Here is a 19,475-nt window from a genome sequence, read left to right on the forward strand (position 1 = left end):
CTTGTCTGGGAAACTCTTTATATGGCCATCGATTCTAAATGACAGCTTTGCAGGATAGAGTAATCTTGGTTGTAGGTTCTTGGTTTTCATCACTCTGAATATTTCTTGTCACTCCCTTCTGGCCTGCAAAGTTTCTTTTGAGAAATCAGCTGACAGCCTTATGGGAACTCCCTTGTAGGTAACTAGCTGCCTTTCTCTTGCTGCTTTTAAGATTCTCTCTTTGTCTTGAACCTTTTGCATTTTGATGATGATGTGTCTTGGTGTGGGCCTCTTGGGGTTCATCGTGTTTGGGACTCTCTGTGCTTCCTGGACTTGTATGTCTGTTTCCTTCACCAAGTTAGGAAAGTTTTCTGCTATTATTGAATAATTTGAATAATTTCTTGTTCTCTCTCTTCTCCTTCTGGCACCCCCAAGATGCGAATGTTGGCCTGCTTGAAGTTGTCCCAGAGGCTCCTTACACTATCCTCATTTTTTTGGATTCTTTTCTCTTTTTGCTGTTCTGATTGGGTGTTTTTTGCTTCCTTATATTCCAAATCAATGGTTTGCTTCTTGGATTTACGTACTCTACTGTTGAATCTGTGTAAATTATTCTTTATTTCAGTTAATGCCTCCATCATTTCTGACTCGTCCTTTTTTATGCTCTTGAGGCCTTCACTAAGTTCATTGAGCATCCTTATAAGCTGTATTTTGAACTCAGCATCTGTTAGGTTGCTTATCTCCATTTCGCTTAGTTCTTTTCTTGGGGTTTTGTTCTGTTCTTTCATTTGGGACGTGTTTCTTTGTCTCCTCATTTTGGCTGCCTCCCTGTGTTTGTTTCTGTGTATTACTTAATAAGAGGTATGAGGCTATCTGAGACCAAATGCTGCTTGTTTGAAAGAATTTAGAAAAACCTGAAACAGGATCCAAGACAGGCCAACCCTATGGTTAAGCAATTGGCAACAGCTTGGGTGGGCCTGAAAGCTGGGTGGGGCAGGTCCTCAGGGAATCACCAGGGTGGGGCAACCAGTGTGAGCCAGGTTGCTGGAGTCCCAGATATGGCGGCTGTCTGCTGCCCCAGGGAAGGGCTCACCAAAGGAACAAAGGCCTCCGACAGCACGCCTGTCCAGAAGAAAGCCCCCTCTCCAGCCCTCGCTCCAATGCCAAACAGCTCAGTTCTTCCCTGCATGTCTTTGGTGCCCCCTGAGCCGCCTCTCCTCCAAGCCCAGAGGGAGTGAGTCCAACAAGTCTGTGCGCAGGCCCTTCAAGAGGAGCTGCTTGGGGCTCCAGCTGCATCTAACTCCCTGAGCCTCAGCTCCCGCTGGTTTTTCCAGCCAGAAGTTATGGGGTTTCTCTTCCTGGCACTGGAACCCCGAGCTGGGTGCCTGGTGTGGAACAAGGACCCCCCAGTCCTCAGGAAAGACCATCCCAGCCGAGGTGTCCCCCCGACTTCTATCCACCACAAGTGGGCATGGGACCAGCCCATCTGCCTCCACCTCTCCCACTAGTCCTTATGTGGCTGCTGCTTTAATTTCGCAGCTGTAGGACTTCCATTCAGCTCCATATCAGGAAGTTTCGAATGATGGCCGTTCTGCAGTTCAGCTGCAACCTCGATGTGGTTGTGGGAGGACGCGACACCATGGTCACCTACGCCGCCATCTTGACTGGACAGGTTCTTGCTTTTCATCACTCTGAATATTTCTTGCCACTCCCTTCTGGCCTGCAAAGTTTCTTTTGAGAAATCAGCTGACAGCCTTATGGGAACTCCCTTATAGGTAACTAACTGCTTTTCTCTTGCTGCTTTTAAGATCCTCTCTTTGTCTTGAACCTTTTGCATTTTGATGATGATGTGTCTTGGTGTGGGCCTCTTGGGATTCATCTTTTTGGGACTCTGTGATTCCTGAATTTTTATGTCTGTTTCCTTCACCAAGTTAGGGAAGTTTTCGGTCATTTTTTTCAATATGTTTTCAATTTCTTTCTCTCTCTCTTTTCTCCTTCTGGCACCCCCATGATGCAAATGTTGGTACACTTGAAGTTTTCCCAGAGGCTCCTTTTTGTATTCGTTTTTCTTTTTGCTGTTCTGATTGAATTTTTTTTGCTTCCTTATATTCCAAATCAATGGTTTGCTTCTTGGCTTTACCTACTCTACTATTGAATCTGTGTAAATTATTCTTTATTTCAGTTAGTGCTTCCTTCATTTCTGACTGCGCATCCTTCATTTCTGACTGGTCCTTTTTTATGCTTCTGAGACCCTCATTAAGTTCCTTGAGTATCCTTATAAGCAGTGTTTTGAAACCTGCATCTGTTAGATTGCTTATCTCCTTTTTGTTTAGTTCTTTTCCTGGAGTTTTGTTCTGTTCTTTCATTTGGGACATGTTTCTTTGTCTCCTCATTTTGGCTGCCTCTGTGTGTTTGTTTCTATGTATTAGGTAGAGTTGCTATGTCTCCTAGGCTTTGTAGGGTGGACTATTGTAACAGGTGTCCTGTAGGGTCCAGTGGCACAGCTTCCCTTGAGGTGCACCCCTTGTGTGAACTGTACACCCTTTTGTTGTACTTTAGTTTTGATTACTGTTGGCACATCAATGGGAGGGATTTACTCAGGCTTATCAGCTTCAAGGATTGACTGTGCTCAGTGACCACTGACCTCTGAGTACCTTGGAGGATCAGCTGTGCAGGGGCCCACCACAGATAGCATGACTTACTTCAGCAGGTCTCTGGTACCCACTGAGTCCTCTCCTTGAGTATGTCACTTGTGGAGGTAGTTGGGTGGTGGTGCTTTGTCATGATTTGAAGCTCTCCACTGGGTGTGCTGGCAAGGTCAGCCACTGCCTATGTTCTACCTGGGACCACTAGGCATAAGCTACAAAGTGATCTGCAGATGGCTGCTGCTTGTGCTGGGTTTGGAGGTGCCCAGGCAAAGCCAAGCTGTGAACCAAGGCTGACTGCTTCTAGTGCCAGGCCTGGGGCTACTTAGTGAAAGCTATGGAGCTCGCTGAGGCCAGATGCTGCTTTTCTGAGATAATTTAGGGAAATCTGAAACAGGAGCCAAGACAGGCCATTCCTATGGTAAAGCCACTGGAAACAGCTTGGGTGGGCCTGAAAGCTGGGAGGGGCAAGACCTCAGGGAATCACCAGGGTGGGGCAAAGAGTATGAGCCAGGTTGTTGGAGTGCCAGATATGGTGCCCGTCTGCCCACCTCATGGGGGAAGGGCTCTCCAGCTTTCACCCTGAAGCCAAACAACTCAGTTCTTCCCCGTATGTCTCTGGTGCTTTTCATGCTGCCTCCCCCACATTGGAGCCTGGAGGGTTACAGTGTGAGTAAGTTTGTGTGTGGGCCCATTAAGAGGAGCTGCCTGAAACTCCAGCAACTTCAGCCTCTGCCTCATTTCCTGCTGGCTTTTATAGCCAGAAGTTCTGGGGACTTCTCTTCCTGGCACTGGAACCCTGAACTGGGGGGCCTGGTGTGGGACAGGGACCCCTCACTCCTCAGGGAAGACCTTTACAGCCAAGGTGTCCCTCCTGATTTTATGTGCCACATGGTGTGGGACCAGCCCATCTGCGCCTCCACTCCTCCTACCAGTCTTGATGTGGCTTCTTCTTTAATTTTGTAGTTGTAAGACTTCCATTGAGCTCAATTTCAGGTGGTTCTGAAGGATGTGTGTTTTATAGTTTAGTTGTAATTTTGACGTGGTTGTGAGAGGAGGCGATACCGCGGTTGCCTACGCTGCCATCTTGACCTAAGAAATGTTTTTTTTAAATCCTCGTCCAAGGATATTTTTACATTTATCTTTCGACAGAGTGGGAGAGGGAGAGAGACAGACAGACAGATAGACAGACATTGATGTGAGAGGGACACATCAACTGGTTGCCACCTGAACGACCCCAATGGGGCCGGGGACGAACCGCAACCTAGGTATGTGCCCTTGGCCGGAATCAAACCTAGGACGTTGTGGTCTATAGGCTAACGCTCAAACTGCTGAGCCAAACCGGCCGGGGCCCTAAGAAATCTTTTTAATTGTTTTGTATAATAAGTGTTATTTGACTTTTCTCTGTTTTGCTTAGTTTTATAATTGGCTGTAATATTTCTTGATTCAATCTAAATTACTTATCTATGTCCTCAGTGAATCCATGATGGTTTTTAAATTAAAATATTCTATTATTTATCATTCTTATGATTATAATAGTAAATAATGCTTTTTAAGAGTGCTTCTTCCTATATATTTTTTTTAATTTTTATTAATTTATTTTTGTTACAGATGTTCACCTTTTTCACCCATAGACAGCATCTCCCCCATCCTGCTCCCCATCCCGCTCCCCATCCACCCAGCATTGTTGTCTATTTCTGTTGCCTATGTCCATACATGCATATAAGTTCTTCAGTTTGTTTATCTCATCAATCTTCCCCAGCCACCTCCTCTATGGTCAGTCACTCTGAACCATACTCCTTTCCATATCTCTGGGTCTATTTTGTTTATCACCTTATTTGTTCATTATATTCCACAAATAAGTGAGATCATGTGGAGTTATTCTTTCTCTGATTGGCTTATTTCACTTACCATAATGCTCTCCAGGTCCCTCCATGTCATCTCAAAGGATAAGAGATCTTTCTTTCTTACAGCTGTATAATATCCCATTGTATATATGTCCCACAGCTTTTTCAGCCACTCATCTATTGATGGACACTTGGCCTGTTTCCAGATGTTAGTGATTGTAAATAGTGCTGCTATGAACATGAGAGTACATATATTCTTTCTGATTAGTGTTTCTGGCTTCTTAGGATATATTCCTAGAAGTGGGAACACTGGGTCAAATGGCAGATCAATTTTTAATTTTTTGAGATAACACCATAGTGTTTTCCATAGTGGCTGCACCAGTCTGCATTCCCACCAGCAGTGTACTAGAGTCCCCTTTTCTCTACACCCTTGCCAACACTTGTTTGATGATTTATTGATGGCGGCCATTCTGGCAGATGTGGGGTGATACCTCATAGTTGTTTTAATTTGCATTTCTCTGATAATTAATGACTTGGAGCATTTTTTCATATGTCTCTTGGCCATTTGTATGTCCTGTTTGGAGAGGTGTCTGTTTAGCTCCTCTGCCCATTTTTTAATTGGGTTCTTTGTCTTCCTTTTGTTGAGTTGTATGAGCAGTCTATACATTTTGGAAATTAACCCATTATCTGATGTATCATTGGCAATTATGCTCTCCCATATAGTGGGTTCCCTTTCCATTTTGGTGGTTGTTTCTTTTGCTGTGCAGAAGCTTTTTAGTTTGATGTAGTCCCATATGTTCATTTTTTCCTTTGTTTCGTTTTCCTTACGTGATGTATCAGTGAAAATTCTGCTGTGTATGATGTCTGAAATTTTGTTGCCTACGTTTTCTTCTAGGATTTTTATGGATTCATGAGTCACATTTAAGTCTTTTATCCATTTTGAGTTTATTTTTGTGTATGGTGTAAATTGATGGTCTAGTTTCATTTTTTTGCATGTAGTTGTCCAATTTTTTTTACACCATTTATTAAAGAGGCTGTCTTTACTCCATTGTATGCTCTTGCCACCTTTGTCAATTATTAATTGAGCATAATGTCTTGGGTCCATTTCTGGGTTCTCCATTCTGTTCCATTGATCTATCTGCCTGTTCTTGTGCCAATACCAGGCTGTTTTGATTACAGTGGCTTTGTAGTATAATCTGATATTGGATGTGATCCCACCTACTTTGTCCTTTCTTTTCAAGATTGTTGTGGCTATTCGGGGTCTTTTTTGGTTCCATATGAACTTTTGAAGTATTTGTTCTAGTTCTGTGAAATATATCATTGGTATTTTGATAGGAATTGCATTGAATCTATAGATTGCTTTGGGTAGTGTGGACATTTTAATGATGTTAATCTTCCAATCCATGAACAAGCTAGGTGCTTCCACTGTTTCATATCTTCCTCTATTTTTTTTTCCAATGTCCTGTAGTTTTCTGCAAATAGGTCCTTTACTTCTTTGGTTAAGTTTATTCCTAGGTATCTAAATTGTTTTTCCTACAATGGTAAATGGGATTTTTTTTTTTTTTTTTAGTTTCTCTTTCTGTGAGTTTATTATTTGTGTATAAGAATGCCATTGATTTCTTGATGTTAATTTTGTATGCTGTTACCTTGCCAAATTTGTTTATTAAATCTAGCAGATTTTTGATGGAGTTTTTAGGGTTTTCTATGTATAATATCATGTCATCTGTGAATAATGACAGTTTCACTTCCTCCTTTTCTATTTGGATCCCTTTTATTTTTTCCTCCTGTCTGATTGCTGTAGCTAAGACTTCCATTGCTATGTTAAATAAGAGTGGTGAAAGTGGGCATCCTAGTCTTGTTCCTGTTCTTAAGGGAAATGCTTTTAGTTTTTGCCCATTGAGTATGATGTTGGCTATAGGTTTCTCATATATGGCCTTTATTTGTCGAGATATGATCCCTCTACTCCCAAATTGCTGAGCATTTTTATCAGAAATGGGTGCTGGATTTTGTTGAATGCTTTTTCAGCATCTATTGATATGATCACATGTTTTTTACCTTTCATTTTGTTTATGTGGTGTATCACACTTATTGACTTGTGAATATTGTACCAGTCTTGCATCCCTGCGATGAATCCCACTTAGTCATGGTGAATAATTTAAAATAAATTTTTTTTTTCTTTATTGATTTTAGAGAGAGTGGAAGTGAGAGGGAGAGGAAGATAGAAACATCAATGAGAGAGAACACTGATTGGCTACTTCCTGCATGCCCCCCACTGGGGACCAGGCCCACAACCTGGGCATATGTCCTGACCAGGAAGGGAACCAGTGACCTCTTAGTACATGGGTCAACACTCAACCACCAAGCCACACAGGCCGGACAGTGAATAATTTTTTTAATGTATTTCTGGATCCGATCTGCTAGTATTCTGTTAAGGATTTTGGTCATGTATGTTCATCAGGGATATTGGCCTGTATGTTCATCAGGGATATTCTTTCTTGGTAGTGTCTTTTTCTGGTTTTGGAATTAGAATTATGTTGGCCTCATAATAAGAGTTTGGAAGTCTTCCTTCTTCTTGAATATATTGGAATAGTTTGAGGTGAATGAGTGTTAGTTCTTCTTTGAATGTTCAGTAAAACTCCCCCATGAAGCCGTTTGGGCCTGGGCTTTTGTTTGCTGGGAGAGTCTTGATTACATCTTCAGTTTCTTTAGTTGTTATTGGGCTGTTCAAGTTTTCTATCTCTTCCAAGTTCAGTTTTGAGAGACTATGTGTTTCTAGAAATTTGTCCATTTCACTTAGATTGTCCAATTTGTTGCCATATAATTGTTCATAGTATTTTTTTTTTCCTCACCCGAGGACATTTTTCCATTTTTTGTACAGATAGAGTGGGAGGGAGAGAGAGGAAGAGAGAGAGAGAGAAACATCGATGTGAAAGGGACACATTGAGTGGCTACCACCCGCATGACCAACCAGGGCCGGGGACAAACTGCAACCGAGGTACATGCCCTTAGCAGGAACTGAACCCGGGTCTCTCCAGACCGCAGGCCAATGCTCTAACCGCTGAGCCAAACTGGCCGGGGCGTTCATAGTATTTGTTAACAATCTTTTGTATTTCTGTGGCGCAGTGTTACTTCTCTTTCATTTCTGATTTTGTGTATTTGGGTTCTCTCTCTTTGTTTCTTGGTAAGTCTAGCTAAGGGTCCATCAATCTTGTTTATCTTTTCAAAGAACCAGCTCTTTGTTTCATTGATTTTTTGGTTGTTGTTTTGGTCCCTCTGTCATTTATTTCTGTTCTTATCTGTACTATTTCTTTTCTTCTACTTGCTCTGGGGTTTTCTTTTATTTGCTTTCTGGTTCTTTAAGTTGTGAGGTCAGATAGTCAATTAGAAATTTTTCTTGTTCCTGAGGTAGGCCTGTAGTGCTATGAACTTCTCTCTTAGAACTGCTTTCACTGCATCTCATAGATTTTGGATTTGTGTGTTCATTTTCATTGGTTTCCAGGAAGTTTTGAATTTCTTCCTTGATCTCCTTGGTAATCCATTAATTTTTTAATAGCATGCTAGTTAGCCTCCGTGTGTTCAAATGTATTTGCATGTTCTTTTTTGTTGTTGTTATTGGTACATGCCCCTAGCGGGAACTGAACCCAGGACACTCTGGTCCGCAGGCCAGTGCTCCAACCTCTGAGCCAAACTGGCCAGGGCTGTATTTGCAAGTTCTTGTGTAATTGATTTCTAGTTTCATGCTATTGTGATCTGAGAAGATGCTTGATATGATTTCAGTCTTCTTGAACTTGTAGAGACTTAGATTGTGTTTTAACAGGTGGTCTATCTTCGAGAATGTCCCATGTGCACTCAAGAAGAATGTGAATGCTGCAGTTTTGGGGTGTAATTTTTGGTAGATATCTATTAAATCCATTTGATCTAGTGTATCATTTAGAGTCTCTGTTTCCTTGTTAATTTTTTGTCTAAAGGATCTATCCAGTGATGTCAGCAGGGTGTTGAAGTCCCCTGCTATGATTGTATTGCTGTCGATTTCTCCTTTGAAGTCCTTCCGAGATTTTTAATATATTTTGTTGCTCCTATATTGGGTGCATACATGTTTACCAAGGTTATATCTTCCTGTTGGATAGATCCTTTCAATATTATGTAGTGGCCTTCTTTGTCTCTAGTTGTGGCCTCATTTTGAAATCTATTTTATCAGATGTGAACATTGCTACTCCAGCTTTTTTTTCCTTTCTGTTTGCTTGGAAGATTTTTTCCATCCCTTCACTTTCAACTTATGGGAGTCTTTTGTTGTGAGGTGGGTCTCTTGTATACAACATATATGTGAGTCATGCTTTCTTATCCAGTCAGCTACTATGTGTCTTTTTATTGGAGCATTCAGTGTATTTACATTTTAAGTGATTATTGATATGGACTTATTTATTGCCATTTTTTTTGTGTGTGTGTGGTTATAATTTTTTTTCCTACTTTTTCTACTAATTACAGCAGTCCGTTTAACATTTCTTGCAGTACTTGTTTGGGGCTGATATAGTCCCTTAGCCTTTTGTGTGGGAAGCTTTTTATTTCACCTTCTATTTTGAATGATAGCCTTACCTGATAGAGTAGTCTTGGATTCAGATCCTTGTTTTTCATACCTTGATTACTCATGCCATTCCCTTTTGGCCTGTATTATTTCTGTTGAGAACTCAGCTGATAGCCTTATGGGGTTTCCTTTGTAGGTAACCTGTTGCTTATCTCTTGATGCCGTTAGGATTCTCTGTCTTTAATTTTTGGCATTTTAATTGTTATGTGTCTTGGTGTGGGCCTGTTTGGGTTTTTCTTACTTGGGGCTATCTGTGCTTCTTGAACTTGAATGCCTTCTTTCTTCACCAAATTAGAGAAAGTTTCTGTCACTATTTTTTCAAATATAGTCTCTAACCTTTGCTCACTTTCTTCTTCTTCTGGAGCGCCTATGATTCAAATGTTGTTGTGTTTTCAGTTGTATCACAATTTTCTTAAGCTGTCTTCCTGTTTTTTAATTGTTTTTTCTTTTTGGTTTTCTGATTGAGTGATTTTTTTTTTTTTTTTTTTTATCCTGTCTTCTAATTCACTGATCTTGTTCTCAGCTTCCTCTACTCTGCTGGTTATTTCTTCCAGTGTGTTCTTTATTTCTGCTATGTCACTCTTCATTTGCACGTGGTTGGTTTTTATTTTTTCTATATCTTTACTCATGGTTCTGAGCTCTTTATTCATGCTGTTGAACTTTCTCATTATCATCAGTCTGAACTCTACCTCTGATAACTTGCTTAACTGCATTTCATTTATTTCATTTTCAGTAGAGTTCTCTTTCATTTGAGATTTGTTTCTTTGTTTCACTATTTTGGCTATCTCAGTGGGTCTTTGAGCCTGCCAAATTTTCCCTGTGGGTGTTGGAGTTCCGCTGGTTGTGGCTCCCTCTACTGGGTTTAGATGAGTGTGGGAGGGCCCGGTTAAACACCACTGTCAAGTCTTACTTTTCTGGGCAGGTTTACAAGCCCAGGAAAGGTTTCAGTTATTCTCTAGCTTTTTTTCCTGAAGGCTGTCACAGTTACTTGATAAGCCTTGGGTTGTAGCCCTCAGCTGAATGAAAAAATCCCTCAGGTGTTCAGTGTAAGAGGATTTTTAGAGGGTGGGGCAGATGCTGGCTGTTAATGAGCCTCAATTTTCATTTCTCTGGCCCATTTTGGTGGAGTTTAATTTCCAAGGGAGGGGCCATTGCTTCTCTCCAGGGCTCTGGGACGGGGCTCTTTGAGTAATATGGCCACTGTCCTATAAGGGAGTGATTATACACAAAACTCCCAATGCCCTCCCTGCTCTCCAAGCTTTCAATAGTCCACACAGTTGCAGTCCAGCCCGCCCTTCTTCTGCTGGAACCCAAGGTGAGTGGTGGTAGCTAATTTAGTGCTCAGTCCTAGCCCTCTGCACTGTGGAGCTGGCTTGAGGGAGCTGCTCATAGCTAAAATAGCTGCTGTCTGTGGGCTCCAACCTGCCCACTTGAGTCCGCAGATTCTACCAGGCTCGATTCAGTGTCCTTTTTTCCTGTCCCTGGTTATATGGGTTCTCTGCAGATGCTTTGCTGTTGCTTTCCCCCCACAATTTGTCTGTATTTTAGTTGTAATTCCATCCTGGTCCTGGGAGATGGTCTCTGTAGTTTCCATTCACTCTGCTGCCATTTTGGAATCTCCTATATATTTTTAGATGACTACTTTGGAGACTACATTTAACCACTTGTATGTCATTTTATATTTACAAAATGCTTCATATATATTTATAAGGAAAATTATTGTACATAGAACTAGTGTCAGAAAAGTTAAATAGCTAACTTGTGATGATTCCTTAAATGTAGCCAAACAGTCTGAGATTTCTTTCCCCTGAGTATATGGTAGTCATAGTGACCATGATGGCAGCTCCTCATGCAATACTTAGATACCCTTCCTTGGTGAACTCACTTTGCAGCATCCCCCTTATTAGGACTCTATAAAATCCCCAGCTTAGGAATCCCAAATGACCTAGTCTGATCTAGTCTCTTCACCTTCTCAGATAGCAGTCCTTCTCTGGTATACCTAACATGAGGTGATATAATTTCGGCCCCAATACCTCCCAGGATAGAGAACCTGCACCATGGAGGAGCCCATTGAGTTATGAGGCTCCAATCTTGGTGGCATTCTCTCTTAGGAGAATTCAAATGTTATCCTCGAACTTTTACCCTTTAGTGCTAAGGGAAATAATATTCTGTTCCCTGTTTAAATAACAGTCTTTGTTTTTTGTGGGAGCTGTAATCATATCTGATCCCTCATATACTTCATTGTTTCTAGATTAAATAACACCAGTACTCTCAACAGTTCTTTATTATCTTATTGTTTCTAGATCTTATCCTGGTTGCCACCTCTGGATATTATCTAGTTTATTAATGTGATTAAAGTGAGGCATTTTAGTATTTTGTATTTATTCTGAAACATATATGAAATGTAGTGAAATTATTACTTCCTTTTATATGGTGCTGATAGATCTAGTCATGTCTCTTAGGCTGGCTATTACCCCTAGTATCATACTAGGCCTCATTCATCTTACGCTTATAGAGTTCTTTTTTGGGATTTTTGTTTGTTTGAGCCCATCCAGTATGGCTCAGTGGACTGAGTGGTCCCATTCCTTTACTGGTTGGGCCACATGCCTGAGTTGCAGCCTCAGTGCCTAGTAGGGGGCATGTAGGAGGCAGCCAATCAATGTTTCTCTCTCACATCGATGTTTCTATCTCTCTCTCTCTCTCTCTCAAAATATCAATAAAAACATATTTTTAAAAAATTGAACAAAACTATGTAGCCATTAAAAAGGATTCTTACCAAAAATACGTATACTTAAAAGAAGATCCCAAAATATGTGAAGCAAAAACTTCACATAAGGGAGAAAAAGTAATTCAACAATAACAACTGGAGACCTCAAGACCCCATTTTTATTAATGTATGGAACTATGTGGTGTACTAAACAGAACATTAACAAGGAAGATGTTCAATATTGTGAGTCATTAGGAAAATGCAAGTTAAAACTACCATGACTAACCACTTATAGGTAAACACCTATTAAAATGGTTTAAATTAAAATTCCAACCATGCTAGGTATTGATAAGGATGTGGAGGAACTAGAAAACTACTACTTTGCTAGTGAGAAAGTAAAATCATATAGCCACTTTAGAAAACAGTTCGTCACTTTCTTTAAAAGTTTCTCTTCCCAAAAGAAGAGAACGCGTATATTCACACGAAGACTTATACACAAATGTTTATAACAACTTTATTTGTAGTAGTCCAAATCTGGAAATAACCCAAATGTTTATCCACAGATGAATGAATGAATATATGGTGGTATACCCATATAGTGGAATACTACTCAGTAGTAAAAACAGATAAACTATTACTAAAACAACATGGATGAATCTCAAAATAATTATGCTGAGTAAAAGAATCCTGAAAAACAAAAAGAGTACAGAGCGTATGATTTAACTGATACAAAATTCTAGAAAATGTAACCTAACATAGTCACAGAAAGCAGGTCTGTGGTTGCTTGGAATAGGACAGAGAACAAGGGGAAATGTGGGAGCAAGAGATTACAAATAAGCCTGAGGACTTTTGTGGGGCTGACAGACATGTTCATTATCTTGATTGTACTGATGGTTTACTGGTATATGTGTATGTCAGAATTTATTGTAAACTTTACATATTTACAGTTTATTTGTTCATTATAACTGTATTAGGCCATTTTTTAAAAAGACAATGAGGTCTTCAAGTAATGTCTTTTAAATTTGACAGTAAAGGGAGTCTCTGGTGATTTGGGCAAAGGTAATTCTTCAGGAGTAGAGGTGTTTTTCCTCTTTGTTGTAGTTAATTATTAAGGACTATACTCATCCAATTGGCATTATCAGTTACTATTTATTGAATACTCACAGTAGCAGGATTGTTTATATGAACATGAAAATTATATTAAAATTAATTTTTTTTTCTTTTTTGTCACTGTTCTGTTTTCCCCAGATTTCTGCGGCTATTTGGAGGAAGAAGAGGAAAGTACCACTGTTCAAAAATTTATAGACCATCTGCTCCATAAAGATGTGGTGAATTCTGGGATATTGGAAGATCTTGAAATGAATGGAAACCAAGACAAGAAGCAGCAGAAGGATCCTCGTCTTACCATGGAGATAAGACATAAGCAGGTGGGAGGGAAAAACAAAATTAAAATGGATAACAGGAAACAATCTTTGTATAATACATTTAATAAGCTTAAATAAAGACTGAAACTTTATTATGAAAAAGGGTGCCATCTGTGGTTTGGTTAGAAAGAATAAAAATAAAATATAAGAAATTCAGAAGAAAAATAATGTCCATAAATTGAGGATAGGAAACTATTTAAGAAAACCCCAAAAAAGCAATAACTGAATTTGACCAATAGAGTGATAGGCTAAACTTTATTAGTTTGAATGTGGTACTTCCTACTATAAATATGTAGATTAGGTTTTGCTTGAATTTGGTTTTTGAATTGAGACATCAATATATTAATATCATGAATATTCTGTTGAATGTTATAATGATCATTCTTTTCTAGACAACTGAAAAATTCACGCATTTTGTAATTATAATTTGAAAGGGAGGACAGATCTGAATTAAATCTAGTTCAGCTGTTTTGAATTAGAAAGGCATATGGAAACTTTCTTTTCTCTAAAGGGAATAGCAGGTTTCAGGAAAAAGATGCATCTCAACACTTTGTAGAGGAGCTTCAGGAAATCAGAATGACCAACCCTTTGCCACAAGTCCAGAACATAGACTGAACCAGAACTAATGTTTATATATGCTTGCTATCTTTTTATAACACTGAATTTCTGATTGCTTTAAACCATAAGGTATTCCTAATCAGCAGTGAGGATGTTAGAAAAACTGGGTAGATGTATATCCTAGTTTAGATTTATGATGAAAAAAAAAAAAAGGAGGAAAGACGTTTCAGTAAAAGGTAGCCATTACTTAAAAGTCATGACTGGAGGGTGAGATAAGGGTAAAGTTAAGTGAAACAGGAGAGAAAGGACCACTCCTTAATCCATAGCTGGTCATCTCTAAAGAATCGATAGATTTTGAAAATATGATTGCTTATTCAGAAATACCTGTGAAGTTCATGGTTTTTTATTTTAAAATATGATCCAGAATCATCAATATACAATATATAAATTGTGATAGAAATGAATAAAGGGTTGTTGTATTCCTTAAGGCAATACAGATGCTTCTTGACTTATAATGGGTTATACCTCAATATACCCATCCTAACTTGAAAATATCATGAGTCAAAAATGTGTTTAGTACGTTAACTTACAACCCTAGCCCACCTTCAACGTGCTCAGGACACTTACATTTGCCTACAGGAGGGCAAATCGTCTCTCTGCCGCTGCCCAGTGTCACGAGAAAGTGTCATACCACCTATCACTAGACCAAAAAAGATCAAAATTTAGAATTTGAAGTATGGTTTCTACTGAACACGTATAGCTTTTGTGCCATTCTAAAGTCGAAAAATTGTAAGTAGAACCATTATAAGTTGGGGACTATCTGTAAATCACTGATCTATCCTTCATAATATAGCCTCCTCCAAATATTAATCATTTCAAAATTGTAATTAGTATGCAGACATGGCCTAAATAAACAGCAGTAATGTATATTTTGGAAAATCTTATGGGTGGGAAGTCATTACTAAATAAGATTTCAGAAGCTGGAAGCTGACCCTTAGATTTTCAACTTTTCCATGGGTGCAGCTTATTCCTTAATTGTTTGAGAGTCATCTTACCTGACTTCATTTAAAATTCCGAATTGGCCCTTACGTAAACAAATGAATTCCCTCCATTCTTCTGATAAATGGTGGGTTCTGGAGCAGAATGGGTATAGTCTGAAATTCAAAATGTGTTCTATGGTTTCGCAAATTGCTTTCTACTTGAAAGGCTGCATTTTACCCTTGTATTCTCCTTAAGGTGAAAGAAAATCGCTTAAGAAGAGAGAAAGCACTGGAGCGCCAGAGAATTGAAAAGACCCTGAAAAAATCGGCCTTCTTAGAGGCTCAGTATCTGGTGCAAGAAGAGAAGAAAAGGAAGGCTCTGGAGGCCAAGAAAGAGGAGGAGAAGATTCAAAGGGAGATGATAAAGCTGCGAAGGGAGATAATTGAGCGAAGGCGCACTGTGGAAGAAGCATGGAAAATGTAAGCCAGCTGTGATGAGTGGTGTAGAGTTTTTTTGTTTAAGCAGTCATTTTGGAAGTACTCTGAAGTTTTAAAAAATGCACAAACATTAAATTACAAAACACAACAGAGAAATCATGCACAATTTCACCATCTTAACAAATGAACTATTTTCACTTTTCCATGTATTTTCCTGGTCTTGGTACCCTTACATATTTAATTGCAACTGTAAAGTACATTTAATTTGTTATTCTTTTTTTTTGGTTGATTCTTGTATGTGTTCTGACTGGGAATCGAACCAGCGACCTCTTGGTATAGGGGTTGACGCTCAACCACTGAGCCATACCTGCTGGGCAGAACTTTTTTATTCTTTTGAATTATATTCTCAGGAGTGTAATTACGGAATTAAATGGTATAGGCCTTTATACGACTCTTGAAACATTGCCAAATTCTTTTCCAAATGGGTTGACCTTATATATACACTTGCTGGCAGTGGGCCAGTTTACCACACTTGTCTCAGCATTGAGGGGTATCATCATTTTCAATATATTTTGCACTTTTCATAGGTATTATATTGGTTAGTTTGTATCTCTGAGGTTTACCTGAACATTTTTAAGGTTTTTAAGGTTTAACATGTTTCCTTCCTTATGCATGTTTGCTAATTGTGCCTTGTCTTATCTTCTTTTTTTTTTTTTCCAAATCTTTATTGTTGGATGTAAAATGTATTACAGATGTTCCACATTTTTCCCCATTGACCCCCTCCTCCCCACTCCCGCCCCCCTCCCACCTTTTCCCACACTATTGTCTGTGTCCATTGGTTATGCATATAAGTTCTTTGGTTTATTTCTTCCCACCCCCCCAACCCCTTTCCCTTTGAGGTTTGTCAGTCTAGCAATGAATTTGTGCTTCTTAATCCCTTCACCTTTTTCACCCATTCCCCCAACCCCCTTCCCAACTGGCAACCAACAAATGTTCTCTGTATCTATGAGAATGTTTCTGTTCTTCCTGTTCATTTTGTTTGTAGATTCCATTGTTGATAGATATGTATTCATTGCCATTTTGTTTGTTCATACATTTTATCTTTTTCTTCCAAAAGACCCTTCATCATTTCAGATAATAACAGTTTGGTAGTGATGAACTCCTTTAACTTTTTCTTGTCTGGGAAAGTTTTTATATGTCCATCGATTCTAAATGACACCTTTGCAGGATAGAGTAATTTTGGTTGTAGGTTCTTGGTTTTCATCACTCTGAATATTTCTTGCCACTCCCTTCTGGCCTGCAAAGTTTCTTTTGAGAAATCAGCTGACAGCCTAATGGGTACTCCCTTGTAGGTAACTAGCTGCCTTTCTCTTGCTGCTTTTAAGATTCTCTCTTTGTCTTGAACCTTTTGCATTTTGATGATGATGTGTCTTGGTGTGTGCCTCTTGGGGTTCATCGTGTTTGGGACTCTCTGTGCTTCCTGGACTTGTATGTCTGTTTCCTTCACCAAGTTAGGAAAGTTTTCTGCCATTATTGTTTCAAACAGGTTTTCGATTTCTTGTTCTCTCTCTTCTCCTTCGGGCACCCCCAAGATGCGAATGTTGGCCTGCTTGAAGTTGTCCCAGAGGCTCCTTACACTATCCTCATTTTTTTGGATTCTTTTTTCTTTTTGCTGTTCTGATTGGGGATTTTTTTGCTTCCTTATATTGCAAATCGATGGTTTGCTCCTTGGATTTACATACTCTATTATTGAAGCTGTGTAAATTATTCTTTATTTCAGTTAATGCCTCCTTTAATTCTAACTGTGTATCCATGATTTCTAACTGGTCCTTTTTTATGCTCTTGAGGCCCTCCCTAAGTTCACTGTGGTTCTCACTAAGTTCATTGAGCATCCTTATAAGCAGTATTTTGAACTCAGTATCTGTTAGGTTGCTTATCTCCCTTTCGCTTAGTTCTTTTATTGGGGTTTTGTTCTGTTCTTTCATTTGGGACCTGTTTCTTTGTCTCCTCATTTTGGCTGCCTCCCTGTGTTTGTTTCTGTGTATTACTTAACGAGAGGTATGGGGCTCATTGAGACCCGGTGCTGCTCGTTTGAAAGAATTTAGGAAAAACCTGAAGCAGGATCCAAGACCCGCCAATCCTATGGTTAAGCAAGTGGCAACAGCTTGGGTGGGCTTGAAAGTTGTGTGGGCGGGGCCTCAGGGAGTCAGCAGGGCGGGGCTACCAGTGTGAGCCAGGTTGCTGGAGTCCCAGATATGGCTTCTGTCTGCCGCCCCCGGGAAGGGCTCACCAAAGGAACAAAGGCCTCTGACAGCACGTTTGTCCCCGAGGAAGCCCCCTCTCCAGCGCTGGCTCCAGTGCCAAACAGCTCAGTTCTTCCCTGTATGTCTCTGGCGCCCCTCGAGCTGCCTCCCCTCCGAGCTTAGAGGGAGAGAGTCCGATAAGTCTGTGCGCCGGCCCTTTAGGGAGCTGCCTGGGGCTCCAGCCGCTTCAGCTTCCCTGAGCCTCAGTTCCTGCTGGTTTTTCCCAGCCAGAAGTTATGGGGACTTCTCTTCCTGGCACTGGAACCCTGAACGGGGCACCTGGTGTGGGACGGGGACCCCTCAGTCCTCAGGAAGGACCTTCCCAGCGCGGGAGCCTCCTGATTTTTATCCACCACGCTTGGGTGTGGGACCAGCCCGTCTCGCCGCCGACCCCCTCGCGCCGCCGTGGCTGCTTTTTTTTTTCTTAGTTCCGTAGTTGTACGACTTCCATTCAGCTTGATTTCAGGCGGTTTTGAATGATGGTTGTTCTGTAGTTTAGTTGTAACTTTGATGTGGTTGTGGGAGGACGCGATGCCGCGTTTACCTACCCGCCATCTTGACCGGAAGTCTGTCTTATCTTCTGATGATCACATGGAGAGTCACCATTGCCCTACAGCCACCGATAAAGAACAAATATCTGACGTAAGAGGAAAATCAAAATGGTTCTCACAGGATTTAGTACTGTTATGTATCCTCATGAAAATGAGCTTAATAAATAAAATAATTGATGCATTTATTCGAAGAAACAGCATTGATGCATGAACTGCAAAAGCCTTGGACTAAAGAGCCTGTAGTGACTGAATACGCAAACCGAGAGGCCAGAGAGGCCTGTTAGAGAATCCCTTCCACCCTCATCAGCCCCACAGCTTCCCCCCCTGTGTTCTTGATTGCTCTCATCCTACCCAATTTGAAACACTTGGCAGTGGGCTTGGGCTTCACTTTAAGTGCCAGTCTCCGGCCTCCTTCAGACACCATTCCTTTTAGAAAGCAATCACCAGTGTTTTAGTGAGTTCTTGCTGAGGTCAGCCTTGCTTTTCAGATTGTTCTTAAGCCCTGAAAAATCTAGGCTGACCTAAAATAAATTGTGAAGTGAGTAACATTTGATGGTAGCAGGAAGCTCTGCTCCAGTGGGCACTCAGCAGATGTTCACTGACCAGTCATTTCTTTTAAGAGTTAAAATCCTATCCATGGTTACAGTGAGACAGATATTGTGCTGTACGTCTAGGTGGATAAACTGATTTAAACATTCCAGAAAGCAATTTGGCAATAACCAACAAGAACCATAAAAATGTTACTATCATGACTGGGAATTTCTAGTTCTAGGGAAACTGCCTTACGAAAATGACCAGAAACCAGACAAAGATTTGTGCACAAAGATAGTTAAAGTAATATTATTTATGAAAATAGACATTAATAAATAGTGGAGAAATTAATAAACAGTGCTTCCACAGTAAATCAGTACTGACATGTTATCACTGTTTTTTTCTGTATGGAAGTATCGATGGCTTTTATACCTCTCCAGTTTTTCAAAATGAGCAGATAATACTTTCGTAACAGATACTTATTTTAAAAAATCAGATCCATGGTATTAAAACTGTATTTCTTTAAATGTCCACTATGACCTCCCTATAACCATCTAATATAATGTCATTGGTAAGTTTGGAAAAATTCAGTAAAATTGTATTGTTAATAGGACTTTTTAATTTATTTTGTAAGCTATCCTAAATCTGCTTCATTAAATAGTTTCAAAGTATTTTCCTCTAAGGGATTTATTAATTACAAAGGGAAAAATAGCAGCTTTGTACTAGAGAATCCACCTTAATCAAGTGATGGTTAGCATCACTAGTAAGAAGACATAACATGTATGCCCCCTTGTATGAGATATGAGAATTAATGAGCTAATGTCCGCAGAGTGTTTGGACATCTTCGTCTCAATCTGAGTTTACACAAATGTGAAGCGAAGTTAAGAAGGACTAGCCCTGGCCAGTTTGGCTCAGCGGTTAGAGCGTCGGCCT

General features: G+C 40.0%; 1 protein-coding gene across 1 annotated transcript in view; it reads left to right on the forward strand.

Annotated features, from left to right (window-relative positions):
• CCDC191 (coiled-coil domain containing 191) overlaps nt 1–19,475 on the forward strand; it is a 91,628-nt gene that overhangs the window by 15,957 nt on the left and 56,196 nt on the right. The window contains exons 5-6 of the mRNA XM_036243200.1: nt 13,006–13,184; nt 14,976–15,199. Coding sequence (XP_036099093.1) covers nt 13,006–13,184; nt 14,976–15,199 — 403 coding nt within the window. The remainder of the gene's footprint in view (nt 1–13,005; nt 13,185–14,975; nt 15,200–19,475) is intronic.

The sequence above is a fragment of the Molossus molossus genome, unplaced genomic scaffold (genome assembly GCF_014108415.1).
Source record: "Molossus molossus isolate mMolMol1 unplaced genomic scaffold, mMolMol1.p scaffold_m16_p_5, whole genome shotgun sequence".
Taxonomy (NCBI): Eukaryota; Metazoa; Chordata; class Mammalia; order Chiroptera; family Molossidae; genus Molossus; species Molossus molossus.